General features: G+C 43.4%; 1 protein-coding gene and 1 long non-coding RNA gene across 14 annotated transcripts in view; both read right to left on the minus strand.

Moving 5' to 3' along the window:
* The window catches only part of ZMYND11 (zinc finger MYND-type containing 11), a 108,535-nt gene that overhangs the window by 36,937 nt on the left and 50,945 nt on the right, over positions 1–20,653 (minus strand). For all 13 annotated transcript variants that reach the window (XM_081163641.1, XM_081163646.1, XM_081163650.1 and 10 more), the window contains 2 exons: positions 17,842–17,976; positions 3,719–3,878 (listed from right to left, as the gene is read on the minus strand). In XM_081163641.1, the coding sequence (XP_081019767.1) occupies positions 3,719–3,878; positions 17,842–17,957 (276 nt within the window). In that variant the 5' untranslated portion in view covers positions 17,958–17,976. The remainder of the gene's footprint in view (positions 1–3,718; positions 3,879–17,841; positions 17,977–20,653) is intronic.
* LOC308569746 lies at positions 30–3,712 on the minus strand. The gene is made up of 2 exons (XR_014000794.1): positions 640–3,712; positions 30–443 (listed from the first exon to the last, which is right to left on the minus strand). It is a non-coding gene; the product is annotated as an uncharacterized lncRNA (long non-coding RNA).

Below are 20,653 nucleotides of genomic sequence, written 5' to 3' on the forward strand. Positions count from 1 at the left end.
AGAATCTCACACCTTCTTGGACCCCCCTCTTTTTAATAGAAGCATACAAGACTGTACATATTCTGCAATTCCATGCGAGCACAGAAAATCCACAGAAAATGATACTTGGGTGTACATTCCAGCATTTTGAAAAGCTCAGTTCACTTTCTCCACCACCTTCTGGCTAGGAATATGGGCAATGCATGCTAAAGTCAGAGGAGAGCTCAGAAGATGTTTAAATTTTGATGGGGCAGTATTTCAGTGCTATATAAAGCTAATGTGCCTTTGCTTGAGTAACTGCAGCATAATAATTATGCAGACTGGGAAAAGATGAGGAGATTTGCTTTATTTATATATCGCCACTTCTGTATGAATTACTTTGGCAATATGGGGGGGGGGTGGATTTTGTTTTTCCTTTAGTGCAAAGTGCACACAACCCTACGTACATCATGTCTGACACAAACCTCATAGGCATTACTAACCAAACTGAACTCTTGAGTCCAGCACCACAAAGTTGATATGGTATTATGTCTTGGGCCATGTAAAACGTGTCAAGAATATTAGGGTTCTTAACTTGAAAAAATTAACAGCTGAAACAGGGACCAGCAGAAATTCTCCAAGCAAAAATGGAGACAAAAGGTACCTGTAAATATATACAACCGTTTTGAATTGCTGTCTACAGCTGAACGATCCTGTCCTCTTTTCCCTAGATCAGTGTTCCCCATCCTGGTGCCCCCCAACTGTTGTTGGACTCCACCTCCCATCAGCCAGAGCCAGCATGGCCAACGGTCAAGGATGATGGGAGATGTAGTCCAACAATCTCTGGAGATCACCACGTTGGGACAAGGTTGGCTAAATTAGCTCTTCAAAATCTGTTTTTCTTTTCTAAGGCAGGGTTTCTGCTACTCTGGTATGGATATAATTCCTTAACATTTTAAATGTAGACGTAAAGGGACCCCTGACCGTTAGGTCCAGTCGTGACCGACTCTGGGGTTGCGGCGCTCATCTCGTTTTATTGGCCGAGGGAGCCAGCATACAGCTTCCGGGTCATGTGGCCAGCATGACTAAGCCGCTTTCTGGCGAACCAGAGCAGTGCACAGAAATGCCGTTTACCTTCCCGCCAGAGCAGTACCTATTTATCTACTTGCATGTTGACGTGCTTTCGAACTGCTAGGTTGGCAGGAGCAGGGACCGAGCAATGGGAGCTCACCCCATCACGGGGATTCAAACCTCCGACCTTCTGATCGGCAAGCCCTAGGCTCAGTGGTTTAGACCACAGCGCCGCCCAGGTCCATTTTAAATGTAGGCTGCAATGATATACATACATTCCTGGGAGTGAGCCCCACTGAAAACAATGGAACTTATTCCCAAGTAAACATGCATTGGATCATATTATTATTAAGCGATTATCCTTGTCCATAGCTGTCAACTTTCAGATTTGTAAATAAGGGATCAGCAACCTCCAAAATAAGGGATCAGCAGCCTCACCTGTACTGGGGACAGTTTACAGGATATCTAACAATTCGGGATAGCAGTGGGAAGCAGCGGGAAACGGCGCTGGAATAAGGGAATTTCCCACAAAAAAAGGGAAGGTTGACAGCTATGGCCTTGTCGCATGAGGTTACCGGCATTCTACTATTCTTCAAGGAACTGGTTTGTAAATGCCTTCATTCAGCATTGTAACCTTATTTCTGAGTCCATAATTTACCTAAAAATTAGCCATTTAGAATTAACTTTTCAACAGCCAATCTTTTCCCAGGGTCCTGGCATACTAACTGATACTGTACAATTAAATGTAAATTAAGTTTTAAATAAGCATATATTTTAGAAAGTTCTGATTGAGTCAGGCTATACTGTTGCATTATTCCAAGTGATTTGTAATAATTTTTCATCTAATTTTTCACTGAACGTAACAACTCATCATAGATAAAAGCACCCAACTTTTATGACCCAAATGCCATAAATCTGATAGGGAAGGGAGCTTGGGGTTGGTCTCTGTGGTGATTCACAAGTCAAACTGGGGGCCACTCACCCAACCAGAGGTCCTGGTCTCTCCTAATGCTCAGGACTTTAAATGACAAAAACTGGCCACCCCATCCTACCCCCTACACCCAGTGAGCCTCCTAAACTCTTGCATGGTAGCTCCTCTGACGGCATTCATCCAGGACCCTTCTGCAAAAAGAACATAAGAACAGCCATTCTTGGTCATACCCATGCCAACAGCAACCAGTATTATTAGGTGCTTCAAATATAACCTACCAGAACAGGGCAATTAAAGAGCAAACATCTATCCCTAGACATCCTGGCGAAATTCTCCACCCTCCCCGCTTTTGGGCCATATTTTAAGACTGATACCCTATGGCCTGGATCCGTTGAACCTACACAAGTTCCGTGTGCTCTGGGCTTAGGCTTCCTAAAGAGCAGCTCCCCTCCTTTGAAACTGGGGGGAGCGTATTCAAAAGGAGCTTGTGACATGGTATGTTATTGAGAGGGGTGGGAATTAAGGTTAGAATTTTCAGACTGAAGAAGGCGTTTTGATCCTGGCCTACTTCCATTCCTTAAAATTAATCTATGGCTAAAGAATAGTAACATAAGATGAACCTGCTGGATCAGGCCAATGGTTCGTGTAGTCTACTATCCTGTTCTCACTGTGGCCAACCAGATGCTATGGGGAGCCCAAAAGCAGAATAGCGATCTCCCCATATGCATATATGTATATACATTATCTATACACACTGGGTTGTATCCAGTGCTAGTCCTACTCAGGGTAGACCCATTGAAGTTAATGGGCATGACTAACTTAGTTACACTTATTTCAATGAGCGTACTCTGAGTAGGACTAGCATTGGTTAAAACCCATTACAGTCGTACCTCGGAAGTCAAACGCCTTGCGACTCGAACGTTTTGGCTCCTGAACGCCGCAAACCCGGAAGTGAGTGTTCCGGTATGCAAACGTTCTTCAAAACCCAAACGTCCAACATGGCTTCTGATTGTCTGCAGGAGCTTCCTGCAGCCAATCGCAAGCCGCGCCTTGGTTTCCAAACCTTTTGGAAGTTGAACGGACCTCCGGAACGGATTCCGTTCAACTTCCAAGGTACGACTGTATATTGTTTTTTGTAAAAAATAAAACTTCTTTCATTCACCTATGAGGCTCTCATCTGGGAAATAATTAGTTTGGTCCTAAAACAGTGGTTCCCAAACTTCCCCCCTCGTGGTCCACCTGAAAATTGCCAATGATCTGTCTTCCCAGACCACTTAATGATTTTTTTCTGCCTGTTGTAACAATTGTAAGTTTATTTTATCGGGTTTTTTATTGTTTGCTCATTGTAAATTTTTGTATTACAATTTGAGCTCCGTGGAATTCAAATTACAATACAACTTAATAAATAAACGAAGTCATAAAAAGACAATGAGAAACCAGCAGGAATTTTTAACGTGACGAATGTGCCATCTTCAACCACAAATTCTCACACAGCACTTCGATGAAGCTTGTGGACCACTGGCAGCACACGGGCCACAGTTTGGAAACCCCTGTTCTAAAACATCATTTGCTGGAAACCAAAACACTTATATCTACATGAGACTGCGGAAGGGTAATAACTTTCTATCCAGTAAGTAAAAAAAAAGCAAGCTGTCCTGAGGCCCCGTGCACAAGCTGCAAGAACACACTGCAAGTAGCAAGATTGCAAGTCAACGTACCAGGAAATGCAAGGTAAAGCCTTGTGGGAAATATACTCACAATCTCATCTCCAGGAAGCCAGTATCCTTCTTGCTCAATACCAGCTTTAGATCCCTTACATCCCACTGTCAAGGTCTCAACAACTAGGCCGTCCTTCACTGCTAAACTAAGCTGGCGTGTGGTCTCTTTGGGGTGCATACCATGAACCCGAGACATATACCTGCAAAGAGAGCAGAAAACAAGTTCTTACAAAAGCATCTTACTTAATGTTTGCATCTACTTTCCGATACGGAGGTGTCTACTCAAACATCCTGAAACACGTTTTAGTTTTTCCCACCCATTATTTCTGCATTTCTTAACACTTTCATACTCCGTGTATGCCGTTATCATACATACCGAGGAAGTTCATAATTTTTAGGACTCCCTTTTTAGAAAACTCTACTACAATTAACTTAAAAAACATTTAAGCTTCCATCAGAAGTAACTATCGTTGCTGGAAACAGGCTACAGCTCCTGGAATGGTAGGATCTCTTCCTGCAAGAGAGTTTGGTCTTGCTTTTATGGGGAAGGAAAGAACTGTCACATTGCTGTGGAAAGGGAAAGGGCAGAAGTCTTCCTTTTCAACCGGCCATTACCCACCAGGGCTAAGAGAAGGCAATAATGAGATTACACCTCCTATACCCACCCAGCACTCCATTTGAGACTGAAGATCTACAAACAAAAAAGCCTGCCAATGATGTTAATTAGCATAACAACTTTCATTCAAGCCAATGCACAACAGCGCTGACAGAAAGCTGCCTAACCCTTTTAAGGGGGATGACTATTGGGAGAATGCAAAGGAAACCTTCAGCTCATCATGGGCTGGCCAGCAATTTGGGAGCATGAATGGAAAAGCATCAAAGCAGAATCAAAGCTTGCCAAATCCCTGGTAACACGTGGTAAATGTATCATGGGAACTGGCAGAAAAGAAAAATATCCGAGTCTAGTATTATTGTCAAGGGAACATATGCAGAGTGGCTGTGCAGTTTTAGACAATTGGAGAGCTGCCCCTCTAAAAACAGAGGACTGGGGTGAGGGATCCTGTTGTTTACTCTGATTTGCTAATTCCTCACTGCAGCCTCTTCTTACTCTAGTCTTGTATGGGTGCCTGATTATCGTCTTCCAAAGCAACTACTCTATTCCCAATTTAAGAAAGGAAAGTGAAATGTCAGCGGACAACAAAAGAGGTTTAAAGACTCTCTCACGGAAAATCTATTTTAAAAAAAATGCAGTATAAGCACAGATCATTGGGAAATACTGGCCTGCGAGCAATCCAATTGGGGAATAGCCTCTACCAAAGGCATCTTGGACTTTGAAGAAGCACAAACTCCAGACAAATGAGAGAAATGAGCTAAGAGGAAAGCACATTTGGCAAAGTCTCACCGTGATCAACTACTGCCCAGAAATCTATGTCCCCACTGTGGAAGGACGTGTGGATCCAGAATTGGCCTCCACAATCACTAAAGACACATTGTTAAGACCATACTCATGGAAGACAATTTTACTTGGCTATGCATGATCACCAAAGAAGAAGAGTCTTGGACAATTTGATTGCATGTAGAAATTAAATCAATAATATCTTCTTTTAACTGAATGGCAAGACAATGCAAAATGAGAGAACCTGCTGCTGCTTCTTTCTTTTAAAGGGCTATCTCTCTCTTTCCACACAAGTGCACATGTGGATATCCCATGCTTTCACATAGTAAATTACACACACGCGCAAAACCACACTGGATGTAACAGGTTGTTTTGGTGGCGATGGATACTATATGTAATAGGCTCCTGTGACAGGTACCCTAGAACAGCGTTTCCCAAACTTGGGTCTCCAGCTGTTTTGGGACTATAACTCCCATCACCCCACTTAGTAGGACCAGTGGTCAGGGATTAGGAGAACTGTCGTCCAAAAACAGCTGGAGACCCAAGTTTGGGAAGCTACTTTCTTTACAAAAGCTTCAAGAGAATTAGGTTGTCCTGCAGTATTAAGAATAAAAGGACTTTTCTGAATGGCTGACAATATAACAAGGGAAGTAACAAAACAAAACCAGACCAAACCAGACCAGACCAAACCTACTAGGCTTGAGTTTACCAGGGAGGAGCAATGGAAAGCTGAAATGGAGATGAACTGAATTTGGAAATCCATGATTCCAAGTCTTAGAATTTTAGTGCATGTATTGTCATGGGTATGTATAGCCAACAAAGCAGGTATAAAAGCACTAATTTAATGTAGGGATCAATGCAATTTTTATTTTGTTTTGATTTTTTTTAAAAAACCACACCTTACAGATGTTCTATTTCCCACCAGAGAAGCATCAGTGCAGAAGAAGACATAATAATTACAGAAGTATACAGACAGAATAAAATAAGATGGCAGGCAAGTGCTACTGAAGAAAACAGAAGAAAAAACACCAGGACGGTTTTGTTTTTAGAAAAGGAAAGTAACCTTTCAGGAGGCTCTGACGTGGTGGTGTATTTTAGCATGAGAAAACGTTCAATTGCTCTCCTGGTACTCAGATAAGAACGAAGTCAAATGGTGCTGGCTCCAACCCCTGGCCTTAAGCAACAGAGACCTGTCAGCCAATGGACTGGAGCCAGAAGGCTGTCTGCTTATGCCGACGTTCTACAACTTTCTGCATGTCCGCCATTTTTTAGTCGCCCTCCTCTGCTGCCTCTCTCATTGAGTGATTGCAGAAAGGCCATGGAAGAGGGGGAAGCAGAAATCTTAAAGACGCTAGAGTGACAGTCCTGGATATTATGAAAGTAAAGCAAGGAGAAAACTCCCGCGCATGTTAGTTACTAACACAAGGAGTTGGCTTCTGCTGCTAATGGGGCACAAGGAACCATCTTGCACAGCAGCCAGAGATAAAGCAATCCCTCCTAGCTGTTCTCTTGAAAGATCTGATTATCCTTACCTTGGAGGAAGGGAGCTGAGGCAACTTATTTGCGTTCAGCCTCTGGTCAACAGATTGGGAAGCATTTTACACTCCTTAGGCTGTTTTCCAGTCAGGCGGGAGGAGGAAAGCAAATATGTTTGCAGATGGGTAAGTACATGGCAGAGAAACAAAGTTAATTCCCCTAAGACACCGAACCAGCCTTTAAGCGGCCAGGAGGCTGAAACAACCCGTCTTCACTGCAACTTCTCAGGCAGCAGTGGCGTAGCGTGGGGGGTGCCAGGGGTGCCGGCCGCACCGGGCGCAACATTTTTTGGGGCGCGTTTGGCCGGCCCCCCTCGAGGAAGTGGGAACCTCTCCAAGGCACAGCGTGCCGTCGGTAGAGGAAAAAAGCCGCGCAGCAGCAGCAGCAAAGTCGGGAGGAGGAGGAGGTGGAGCGAGCCTGCTAATTCCTTGCTGGGAATTAAGCGGCTCAAAGAGGCAAAAGAAAAGAGGTGGAGCCGCTGGCCCGGAGGGGAGGAAGCTGGAAAGAGCAGCGCGCCAAGCGCACGTGACGCTGAGCTCCCCGTGGCAGGGGCGGAGGGAGCCTCCCTTCCTTTTAATGGGCAAGCATTTTCACGCGGGGAATCGACAGCAAATCCTCGGGCAGCTCTCGGGGAAGGGGGCATTTGGGAGAAGTGTGGATACCTCGGTTGGTTGGAGCGCGGCGATGAGAACGCCAAGGTTGCGTCTCTGATCCTCGTTTGGGACGGCTGCATATTTATCCCTGCATTGCAGGGGGGGGTTGGACTCGATGACCCCCAGGGTCCCTTCTAACTCTATGATTGGCGGGGGGGGGGGACTGAGAGGCTGGCCTTAGGGACAGAGGCAGATCTAGCTGCTCCAGCGCCCGGAGTGGTGCACATGCCATGGGGTGAGTGTCCCAGGGGGAGAGATGCCCATGGGGGGGTGGAGCGAGCTGTCCATGCTGGGCTGCTTCCTGGGGGGTGGGGAGCCATGCCGCTTTGCCAGCGCCCTTCTTCCCTTCCCTCTTCCTTTTAACAGCTATGGGGAGGCTCCCCCCCCCCAGCAGCCCGGAAGCGAGGGGCAATGGCGCGACGCCGGCCCACAACTCCAAAGCCTCCCCCAGCTGTCAAAACAAAGGGGGAAGGTGGGGAAGGCCGCTGGCAAGGCGGCGCATCTCCACCCCTTCCCCTGACGGCTCGGGGTAGGCCTGGGAGTCACGGTGCGCCGAATGTCATCCCCCTCAGTGATGACACCTGGTGTGGACCGCCCCCACCGCCCCCTTCCTCTGCCCCTGCTTAGGGACAGGCAGAGCCTGGGCTCCTCGGAGTTGACAAATGGAGGGGACCAGCAGCTGGCCAAAGAGGGGAAATATTATTGACTTATTCGCAGAATCTATAGCCCTCTCTACAGCTGAATTCTCCCCACTCCCAAGAGTGGGGAGCAAAGTAATGAAAACAAATAATAATAATAATAATAATAATAATAATAATAATAATAATAATAATAATTTAAGCCCTGCCTATCTGGCTGGGTTTACCCAGCCACTCTGGGTGGCTTCCAACAGAATGTTAAAGTACAATAACCTATTAAACATTAAAAGCTTCCCTAAACAGGGCTGCCTTCTGATGTCTTCTAAAAGTCTGGTAGTTGTTCTTCTCTTTGACATCTGGTGGGAGGGCGTTCCACAGGGAAGGCGCCACTACCGAGAAGGCCCTCTGCCTGGTTCCCTGTAACTTGGCTTCTCGCAGTGGGGGGAACCGCCAGAAGGCCCTCGGCGCTGGACCTCAGCGTCCAGGCAGAATGATGGGGGTGCAGATGCTCCTTCAGGAAGAAGAACAATTTACAAAATCTTTTAAACAGGTCCATTGAAAAACTAATCAACGTCCTATTTGTCTGGGGGGAGGTGGGGGGCAGTGCCTGCCTGCCCCTTTCAAGCACGGCTGGGAAGAGGCCTCTGCAGGCTGAGCAGTGGCGTAGTGTGGGGGGTGCAGGGGGGGCCGGCCGCACCGGGCGCAACATCTGGGGGTTAGGGTTAGGGGGCGCAAATCCACGGGTTAGGGGGCGCAAATTACTTCCCTTGCCCCGGGTGCTGACAACCCACGCTACGCCACTGTCAGGCAGGGGAAGTTAATGCTAATCTCCACTAGCTAAAATAAAGACCTGTCTGCTGAAATAAAGAGGTTCTTCCTGATAATCTGCTTGTTAGATTCCTAATCTGGCCAGATGAGGCTGTCTGCCCACAGGGCACAGAAGGGAGAGAGAGAGAGAGAGAAAGAGAGAGGGAGGGAGGGGGGAAGAAACTTAGGTCACAGCTCAGTAGACTGGTATTTATAGCTCAGGCTTCTCAGAATTTACTCATCTACAAACAGAGAATACAAAACCCATTTAGATTACTACAAGGTTGCGCAGCAGGAATCCTGCGCAAGAGAACAAGCTCACCCTAAATGCTACGATATAAACAAGCAACTCTACCTATTCCTTTTGGTTTAAATAGCGCCTAACGCACTCAGTTTCTTACCAATATGGGGGGGGGGGAGAAGCCCCCTCAAGTTTCAAAACTCTTAAAAATGCAAACTCATTTGGATTACGAGTAATGCCAGCCTGTCAAGAAGATCTGTATAAATACGAATGCTGATGGTGCCAGCTATTGTTTTTACCATTCAAATTTCATTACGCATATGGCTATATTATTTATTGATTGTATTTTTATACAGCAGAATACAAAAGGAATAAAACAATTGAGATGTATGTCTCTGACGCTCCCCAAAATAGTCTCATCTCGCTGAACCTCACCACAGTCCTCTTGTGGTGTCACTTTTATTCCCGTTACACAAAAAGAGGAAGCGAAGCTGAAATCCTTTTGAACATTCAGGGGGCTCTGCACTTTCAGTGAACTCATGCAGGGCAGAAGGTATCCTTGCGGCAGGAAGATTTCGCTCTCACTGCCTGCAAATTGAATCATACACTTGGTGCATGCAATAGGAACTGTGCAGATATGCAACATACTGCACACAGAGTTGAGCTACATTCACTGAATGCACAAGGCTTCCTCACCTCATTAATATCTCTAAGAGGCTTTAGTGACTTGCTATCTAAGGGCATCAATACAGACTCACGATGGGAGCTGCCATCTGAATCCACTAGTTTTCGGGTTACAGGAATAAATGTGGGCCAAAAAAAAAAAGTTCTATCTGCAAAATAACATCAAAACAAGTCCTTTCAAAATGTACACAACTGCATGAGGGCAAGGTACACACAGAGTGCTGCTCTGGAAATATTATAGTTTTCTGCTACCATTTTGTTTGCAGTGGTGGAAATTTTTATTTATTTACAGTGGTACCTCGGGTTACATACGCTTCAGGTTACATACACTTCAGGTTACAGACACCGCTAACCCAGAAATATTACCTTGGGTTAAGAACTTTGCCTCAGGATGAGAACAGAAATCGTGCAGCGGCAGCGTGGCAGCAGCGGGAGGCCTCATTAGCTAAAGTGGTGCTTCAGGTTAAGAACAGTTTCAGGTTAAGAACGGACCTCCAGAACGAATTAAGTATGTAACCAGAGGTACCACTGTACTGCAATTTTTTATACAGCTCACCTTTCAGGATATGAATCCTACGAAGGTGGTTTTTACAAGCAATATTCAATTACGTATTTTAAAAACTACAACAACGATATTAAATATAAAAGGCAAGCTTTCAAACTTGTACAAAAAAGACTTCTCTAGCCTCGGAAGCTTGAATTCTCTTTCAGCCAAAGGAAAAATGTTCTATTGTAATTCATCCGGTTTCCTCTTACACTTAAAAGACGCAAGGGATCATCCCAGTTCAGTCACCATCGTACAGTTAAACAGTTCACATGCCTAAAATCAGCTGGACTACAATCACACAGTTCCCGCGTTCGTGTGCCACGTTAAACCACAGTCAACGTTTAATTATGGTTAATGCAAATGAAGAGCTGGTTGGTGCGCCCTAATCAAAAGTCCATGCTTTGCTACTCCTATTGTGTGGTCTGAGCCACGCTTGTGGTTTGCTTGTTTCCTATAAGCAAACCATGAGCGGCAAGCCAAGAACAAACCTTGTCTACCACACAATGTTAAGAGAGAAACATGCCAAGAGCTCTGGTCTGGGCAACACAGCAAGTCTAGGCTCGCGGTTCGCTGCAGGCAAGGGTACTTTTGAAAAGTGTGCCCTAGCGTTCTGTTCATTCAAGTGAAACGACGGTTAAAAATTAACCATGGTTTAACGTGACACGAGAGCCTACGCCACTGCACGGAATCCTTAAAAATAGCTAATTTACTTAAAAACACAAGGCTTCATATGCATGGCCTTGGATTGAGAGATGCACAGCAGATGGAATTACACTGAAATCTGCCTGACATTTCCGCAGAAGCTGTTGACAGACCTAAGAGGTGATCCTGTTTATTCACGCTTTAAATACCTCAGGCAACATGCAACCTCATATAATGCTCATTATCTGGTCAGTTCTGTCAGAAGTAATGATTTTAATGCAGATAAGGCGGGCTTGTTCCAGCAATTAAATTCACTGTACATTCACACTCAAACATGCCATTAACTTACAGCTCAGGCGGTTGGACTGAATATCCCACCTACACAAGCCACAAAAGCAGTTGTGCCACTGAACTCCCCTTCTGCCCATATTTTCCATAATTCAGAGCAGCTGCTTCTTACAGATCCTTCATTTCTCTTATTTTGCCCCACTACAGAAATGGGGACCAGGCACATGGAACAGTTGTAGCACCTAGAATTTCTGTCATTTACTCAAAATGCTTCTGTTCTTGCAGGCTTTTGGCCTGCTGGATTGAAAATTTATTGACTGCCTAATTGATTTAAAGTATTTATATTCCACTCCTCATAATATACTGGTACAGTGGTACCTCGGGTTAAGTACTTAATTCATTCTGGAGGTCTGTTCTTAACCTGAAACTGTTCTTAACCTGAAGCACCGCTTTAGCTAATGGGGCCTCCTGCTGCCGCCAGAGCATGATTTCTGTTCTCATCCTGAAGCAAAGTTCTTAACCCGAGGTACTATTTCTGGGTTAGCGTAGTCTGTAACCTGAAGCGTATGTAACCAGAAGCATATGTAACCCGAGGTACCACTGTGTGTGTGTGTGTGTGTGTGTATCCCAGATAAGTTACAATGTAACTTAAAACAAAACAATAGCATATAAATAAAAATACAATAAATGATACGTAAATAAACAATATAACTAGCACAATACTATACTTAAAATGTCAATTAAAACAGGAAAGCAAAAACCTCAATTTCAGTATTTTGAAATACAGCATCCTAGCAAGACAATTTTATAGGGACAAACCAATTTAAATGCATGAAAGAACAAAAAAATTATTTACTTATGGTGGAAATATAACAAAGTGCAAGAATTCTGGACTACAGTAAAGCAAGAAGCAGGTGGAGTTCTCCAACACCTTTGGACCCCATCCTTTGCTTATTGAATTACGTGAAAGTAAACCCTGCAGCAGTAGCAAAGGTGAGACGATCCTTGGGCAAAGTAGCTTGTAAACTGCGCCTATAGACTGTAATTCCCCAAGCAGCTGTTCCATAGAAGCTGGAGAAGCTTTCGTGAGATTACTACAAAATTAAATGTTTGGGGATGATAGTTATGGCAGCCGTGCAAAACGAGAATAAACTATACATGTACAGACAAAATAGGTGCACATTTTAATTTACAATAAAAAAACAGTGTTACAAGAACAGAAAGCCAGTGTTTCTTGTGCCAAAAGCAACAAGCCACAAGAATATCAATTTCATGCAGCTCACCTTAATGGTGAAGGAATGAACAGTATGAATAGGGGTTTGTTTTAAAAAACGCCAGAAGAAAAGACAGCATCTTATTTTTGCCTCTGTAAATGAAAGGGCTTTTGATCGGTTTAAAGCTGATTTCAACAAGGGGCTTCCCTTAACATCGTAACTGCTAATTTATTCCTGCTATCATCCTCAAGGGGGAAAAAATGCATTTTTTACTCTGCCAGCTGACCCTCTGGGTTTTGTTTGTCATGGAGTTGAATGGTCAATAGATACGGCATGCAGTCTGCTGCCCATTACTGGGCAACTACTCAGGTCTCTTGGAGTAATAATTTCTCACCCCTGAGACAGACCTTTAGTCAATGGTACAAAACCAAAACAGTTTTAACACTGGACTGGTTCAGGTATCACATGAAGGCACAATTTGCATGACAACAGCAACTCACAATGAACCTTGAGTAGGCAATGCTTACTCTCTCCTCTTGAATGAGCTGGTGAAGAAGAGTTTATCAGCTTCTGATTCCAGGTTAGATTAACCATGGCTTGGTGTGTCGTCCAAACTGACAAGCTGTGGTGAAGGTTAACCATGGTTTATTTGAAACTAGCAAACTTCAAATAATGGATTATGAAGCTGGCTTGTTTAAACAAACCTTAAGTCAACATGAGCCACAGTTTAGGGTTCAGGCAGGGTGCTAACTATAATTAATGCCTTATTCAAGGTTGTGTTTACTTGGTCTACAGATCATAAACATATAATTTATCAGAGAGCGAAAATGAAAGTTTCAATCTCCTTTTCACGGTTATACTGGATGAATGGGAGATTGTGGGAACCTGAGCCTTCCTAAGGATTATTCTCATCAAGCTAAACTTTAGTTTGACATCTGAATGCAGCAACTCTTATTACAGATAAGCTTTCCATGAATCCAGCTCTGCTTTCCTGACTACCAAAATGATGTGTTGTCTTAATTAGTTCCTGCTTTTTTCTCAATTAGTTACTGTTTTCGTTAGTCTGTTTTAGATCCACCGGTACTTAGGATCAAATCTCGTGATCTCAGAAGTGCTGTTCAAACAACAAATGCAGACCCTTTCACTGGAACTTTTAAGAACAACACATTTGGGAATATGTAAGCCAATACAACAAAAAAAAGCACAATCCACCAACCAATTTTACAGTGCAAACCCCCCTGAAACGAGACATGCAAGTTTCAAGGCTAATGAAATCTATCCAGCACTGAAACAAGACAGCAAATATATTGAGACATATCCAACAAATGTGCCCCGCCAACGCAAAGATTTAAGCTTGTGCAACAGAATCGCTCCTCTTCTTCTCCCGACCCTCCCCCAATCTTATCTGGAGAGTTGGAGAACCCAAGATTAGAGTTGGGGCTTGCAGGGTGGAAATTTTCCACGTGCAAGCATAAATCCTTGAGCTGATGGGACACGTTAATTGGATACGGCCCATTATCCCACCCTCCTTTCCTCTGGTAGCTGGATGGAACGCAACCATCATTTAGAGGACTCTACGTAGACAAAACTATGAAAAGATGCCAGCCAAATGCAATATGAAAAGGGGAAAAATCTACCAAGTTTATTATGAGAAAATCTACCAAGTTTATTATTTATCAAAATATTTATATACCGCTATGTTATAAAATTGTATCAAAGCAGCAATAAAACACAAAACCATACCAAAAAAAAGTATCTTAAAAAGTGAAAAGCAGACACCAAATTGTTACATTTCAGCAAAAAAAGAAAAACATATTTTTTTAACAATGTAGCTTATCTAAACCTGAATGCAAGGTTAATGATAAATTCAAGTGTAATCTTTCCTTAATGATGGTAATGGCTTATTATTTTTTGTTTATGTTAGTATTAATCTGTTATGACATGAAGTATGCTAGAGGGATTTGGATTTTCATCAAGGTCAACCACATTAGAAAATGAAAGACAGTAAAAAAAAGGGGGGGTCTGAAGTCGAACAAGACATACCCTGTAAACAAGGCCATTTACACATATCAGCAAATCAGCCCCAAACTGGCCTGCTGTTGCATTTTCTGCGCTTATTATGCAATATGCAAAATTAAAGTACTGGTTGGAAATTCAAGGAATGCAATAGCATTATTCACCAACCATCTCCCTGCTCCATCCACGTAAAACTTGAGGAAACTTTCAAATGGCCTTTCTTAAATGGCGCTTTCACATTTTGCGAGATCTCTCGCAAATTGCTATTTTGTTCCCATCTCATTACACTGCTTCCCTCGGCCTATCTGTTTGGCCTACTTAATACTCAGACTTGCTGAATCAGCATTCCTACAAAAATGTCCCCCCACAAGGCAGACACTCTCCTCCTCCAAAGGAAAAGCCCAGACAGTAAACAGAAAGAACCAGGTGTATAGTGCAGTCTGTAATCTAGCAGCTGGTAAAATTCATTTTTTTAAATAAAATAAGCTGGGCTTTTTTTTATTAAAAAAATCTCATTCAATCTAGTCTGATGTACACAGTAGCGATGCTCAGTTTATAACTCTCCAGAAATCCTAACTCAACTTACCTGGGAGTAAGTCCCCAAACTGAATTTGGTGGGACTTACTTCTGGTTACGACTGTGCTGCAAACCGAGAAGTCGTCAGGTTTATACACCTTTTCTGCAATTACTGCACTCGGTGGTTTACCGCCCGATATAAATCCATTAAGAATAATAGTATCATCACATCCCTGACACGCCATAACAATCACGTTATTTAGAACGGAACAATTCACTGTTATTAAGAACACAGCCAATTCAAATAACCAGCACAGTAATACTCAGTTCCTATACCATCAATACGCACTGCTCTGTCTTCCGCTTCATTAGCTGGTCAAATGAGTAGTAGGGTAGATTTTGCTACCCTCGGACAGATTAATATGTTTGCTGTTCTCTGCAGAAACCACCAGCTCCTGCTGCACAGGAACAAGGTGGGCTCTGTGTTGAAAGTTTGCACGCTTCTCAGATTTTAGGGAGTTTGTAGAGGCTCTTGAGTGATATGGGAATCGTGCTGCAAATAAGGGTATTTGAGGAGGGGGGAGTTGGAACAGAAAGAGGACAAGATACTCAGGGAGAGAAGAAAGAGATACCCTTGAGAGCCAAATCTCTTGTCCCTCGTGCAGCTAAGCAGCCTTCTGAAGCCTGGGACCAACACGACAGCCGCCAATCATTGTTTCTGCTTCACTGCTGAACAGCAACCATGCACCAGTAATGTTATTTTTACTAGCCTTTGGGAGTTCCATTTTTAGGTATTTTAATTGTTTTATTGCTCATATGTTTGCTGCCCCGGGCTCCTTAGGGAGGAGGGGCAGGAAATAAGCTGAATTTAAGAAATCAAGTATCAGTGTTGCTAAAACGAGATGGCTGTGGATTATTACTTCAAATTTCTGCTAGTGTAGTTAGCTGCGAGGAAAACACCCTTTCTAGGATTTTTAGACTTCTCTTAACCTAAACAGAAAAGCAGGACAAACTATTCAACGTACAAAATAACAAGTGATGCCCAAAAGGTTGCTGCAAACCTATTTGAAAGTGGAATAAGGTTTTTGCTCACCAGGGAGCCTTCACCTCCTGCGTTTGACAACCAGCAACCAGTTTCCTATATAGAGGCCACAACAAAATGACGTGACATCATCACGTTATGAGACGTTAACAGAGGCGGCATCTTAGAGCAGGAAGTGCTTGTATGTAACTGCTGTCTTTAGTAGCCATTCATGGTGCATGCTATGTGATAACCCCACTGTGCTTGCAAGCAGACATGCAGGTACCAGCAAGACGCACCCACACTGCATGAAACAATTATTCTATTCAAGCACGGTCTGCTGTTGCGTATGGTTTACTCCTTAGCCTTGTATGCCTCCTTCTGGCAGCTCCTACAGCCAAGCTGGTGCCAAAAGTACAGTGGTGCCTCGCAAGACGAAAATAATCCGTTCCACGAGTCTCTTCGTCTAGCGGTTTTTTCATCTTGCGAAGCAACCCTTAGCGGATTAGCGCTATTAGCGGTTTAGCAGCTATTAAAGGCTTAGCGGCTATTAAGGCTTAGCGGCTTAGCGGCTAAAAGGCTATTAGCGGCTTAGCGGCTTAGAAAAAGGGGGGAAAGCAAAAAAAAAAAGGCAAGACTCGCAAGACTTTTTCGTCTTGCGAAGCAAGCCCATAGGGAAATTCGTCTAGCGAAGCAACGCAAAAACGGAAAACCCTTTCGTCTAGCGAGTTTTCCGTCTTGTGAGGCATTCGTCTTGCGGGGCACCACTGTATTGCTATTCTTTCCTTTGGACCACATCAGCCTGGCTTCACTCCTGGAGTTTGGCTTCACCCCTGGAGGCACACTCCATTGTCTCTGAAGACAGACAGAGGCCAACTCACTCACTGGTTTGCTGCTGCAAGAAGGAGCAGGCACTAGTGGAGATTGGAAGCTTCCCTTTGTTGTTTTCAGCAGACCGGTTTGCTGTTTCACCTGAACCCAGGAAACTATGGTTTGTACAAGCCAAAGTTTGCCCATGAACCAAGATCGATAAATTCAATCAAATGATGACTCGTGGATCCAGTTTGGGTAAAAAGACAAAATGTGGGTTGCCACAAAATAGGAACAGAAAGCATAGTGGAGTACAGGCTACATGAACTAGGGAACAAAAGAAAGTTTCTTTCACCAAGTCAAATTATTTTTCCAGCTAGCCCATTATTGTCTACTCTGGCTGGGGCACAGAGGGCATTTCCCTTTAACTGCTGCCTCATTGTAACTGAAGATGCCAAATATTGAACCTGGACCTGTCACATGCAAAACAGTTGTTCTACCATTAAGCTATGGTCCTTTCTAGAGATTTGGCATTATAGTCTGAATGCAGCCAATGACTGTAGTAGGGAGAAGAGTTGGTTGTAGTAAGAGTTTCGTATGGACATAAAAGTTGCAAATAAATTATTTCCCACAGCTAGTCTTCACATGCAGTTATTAAGCAGGAAGAGTTATTTGTTTTTGTTTTAAAGATTGAAAACCTTTTACTATATAGGGTTGTAGTCAACTTACTCAGAGTAGACCCATTGAAATTAATAGACCTAGGTTAGTCATGTGCATTAACTTTGGTGGGTCTATTACAGGTATAACTAGGATTGAATACCACCATTATTAAACAATCTTTGTAGTAGGGATATTATTTTCCACTTGAGAACAACTTTTTCCATCTTCCTATCATGTGTCAGGTGCTATTAATGGCAGGAGACTGGACAAGACAGTCCACAGGTCAATTTCAATTCAACACAACCGTTTCCTTTTTCAAACTCACGGTCCATGACTTGAAATATAGAGTACAAGAGCACACAGATTCATATGAGAGAATAATATATATATTATATGGCAAAAATGTTTCTGTGCTACTCAGTTTTTATTGCTGACAACTTCTCATTGGGTCATACTATTTTTATTTCTATTAGTAGTATTTAAATGACACTTACTTCGTAATACGGTCAATGTTAGCAATTTGCTTCTGGTTTCGGATGATTTCTATAGCCGCCCAAAGATGCTGGATAGCTTTTGTATCTGCCTGACGCCTTTTCGTTAAGCGTGCCATGACCCCTTTACTTGTTCAACTGCAGTGGAAAAATAACAATAATGAATTATAAAATAGATTACATGGTGATTATATTGCACCTGCCACAAATAAGATTATGAGGGAAATTATGTTAACTGCAACAATCTGATTCGGAGGCTATTGTTTTATAAGCTCTATTAACGCAAGCTCTATATGTGTGGTTTCAAAATCTTGGTATACAGATAGAGCAAAGTTTTATTCTCCAGAGATAATGCCCAGGATATGCTTTTTTGCTGCACAAACTAACTCTCCTGTCCTCAGAAACAGTCTGGCTCCATAATAAAGTTTCTGCCATGTAGCAGAGGTCAGGCACTGTATTTACAAAAATACTTGCATGCCACAATTTCATTAAAAGTAACAAATTATATACACTCAAGGCGGGAGGAAACACACACACAATTTTAAAACAGACCACCAGCTAACTATTACAGCTTTGTTTTTCTTAATTGCCTGCAGAAGTCTGGAGGCAAAGAAAAATGTTCAGCAAACTTTTAAAGCTTAGTATAGGATCTCTGTTGAAAGATTGTTTCAATGACACTAAAGGGCTCCGTTTCGTGTTGCAAAGGCTCCGTTTTGTGTTGATGTCAAATGAGCGTCACAAACTTGGGGGGCAGCCATTACACCAAGTATGAGGAGCCTCTGCGCCTTAAGATGTTGCTGGACTACAACTCCCATCATCCCACATGCTGACTGGACAGATAGGAGAAGGAGTCCTACAACATCTGTAGGGCCACAGGATTTCTGCACTATATACAAATAATGTTTGCATGTTGCAAAATCCAAGAAAGATATCATTAAAGGGGTAGATATCTACATTTCTTACAGCATGAAACATCCTATATCCTTTTAAATGTGTTTGTGGGAGAGGATGGGGGGGAGAGGGGCTATTGGTTTGGTTTATTTTTTTATATATATAAATGTATATTGTGTTCTTATCTTGTATTTTTACGCTGTGAACCTCCCCGAGATCTACAGATGAAGGATGGCATACAAACTTAATAAATATTAATAATATTTAAATAATAACAATAATTGAAATGGCTTTTCATTTCACTAAAAATGAAACTGTGGGGACACCCTGTTTAAACTGGTGAGGCGCCAGACGGTCAAGCACATTGCTTCATGTGCTGGGTTCAGCCTGTGGGCTGTCACATACATGGCCACTCAAATAAATACTCTTTTATTTTGTCTAATCGATCACTCCCCCCCCCAGGGACGCAGACTTATAAAAAATATTGGGGGGGGGGCCGGGAAAGCTCATGAATAATAAATAAGCTCATGAATATGCAAATAAAGTGGCGCCGCCTCCTCGTGAGCGAGCGTGCTGCGCCTATTAATCAATTTTTTGAGGGGGCTCGAGCCCCCTCAGGCCCCATGGAGTCGGCGCCTATGCCCCCCCATACAAGAATTTCAAGAACGAAGTAATGAAACAAACAAGAAATATTTTGAATTAACCCTTAACATATAAAAAGTTAATAATATCAGATGTCACAGGCATCAGGATTTCGTAAAGTCCATCACAGTTTTCCACCCTAAGAAAATGAAGTTCTACACGTTACCTGTAGCCACAATATGGTCTCTTACTAATTTTAAGGAGAGGATGATGTCCCTAGAGAGGGGAATGCACTGTCAGTAGAATCCAAGGGGACCAATCTGTCTGTGCCTATTTTACAGTAAACCTACACGATGTTCACCATAACACACAACATCTCGGACTTATCAACATTTCCTAGGCGGAAATCAGACCCCGGACAAACAAATGTCTTCAACTCCTCAGGATAATCTGTTCCCTACCCTCCAACTCAGTTTGGACATTCTCTCCAATAGGTAAAGGGACCCCTGACCATTAGGTCCAGTCGTGGCTGACTGGGGTTACGGCGCTCATCTCGCTTTATTGGCCGAGGGAGCCAGCGTACAGCTTCCGGGTCATGTGGCCAGCATGACTAAGCCGCTTCTGGCGAACCAGAGCAGCGCACGGAAACACCGTTTGCCTTCCCGCTGGAGCGGTACCTATTTATCTACTTGCACTTTGACGTGCTTTCGAACTGCTAGGTTGGCAGGAGCAGGGACCGAGCAACGGGAGCTCACTCAGTCATGGGGATTCGAACCGCCAACCTTCTGATCAGCAAGTCCTAGACTCAGTGGTTGAATGCACAGCGCCACCCGCGTCCCTTCCAATAGGAGAAGTCTCTCCAATATGAGAGTAGGATTGTCTGTTTGAAATTCTGAGGAGAGACTCCACAAGCAATCTAAGGAGTTGGCAGTGCAGGAGAGACTTTTTCCCCCCAACCCTAATGCAACTATAAACCTTCTTGGAAGGATTTTACTGTAAAGTCTCTCCTGCCCATTAATATGAGCATATAAATTATTAGGAATAATAAAGTCAGTGGCAATGGGATTCCTGCTTTAAATGCAGAACTTAGCATTTAAAGCATCATTTTTTTTATATTAAAAAGTGTGCAAAATGCTTAGAGCCCAATCGTTTTCAATTAGACTTAAAAAAAATAAATCCCTCTTTATCCACCACCCCCCAGCCCCATGCTGCAATTTGCTCATCCATCTAACTATAAACAAGGACATAACAAGCAGCTGGCATTGTTTACAAAAAATTTCCAGACGCAGCAGGCAAAAGGTACAGATAAGCCACAAATCGCCCACAGGGCCGTTACAGGCCA

Source organism: Podarcis bocagei (genome assembly GCF_964188305.1).
Source record: "Podarcis bocagei genome assembly, chromosome: 12".
NCBI classification, from domain to species: domain Eukaryota; kingdom Metazoa; phylum Chordata; class Lepidosauria; order Squamata; family Lacertidae; genus Podarcis; species Podarcis bocagei.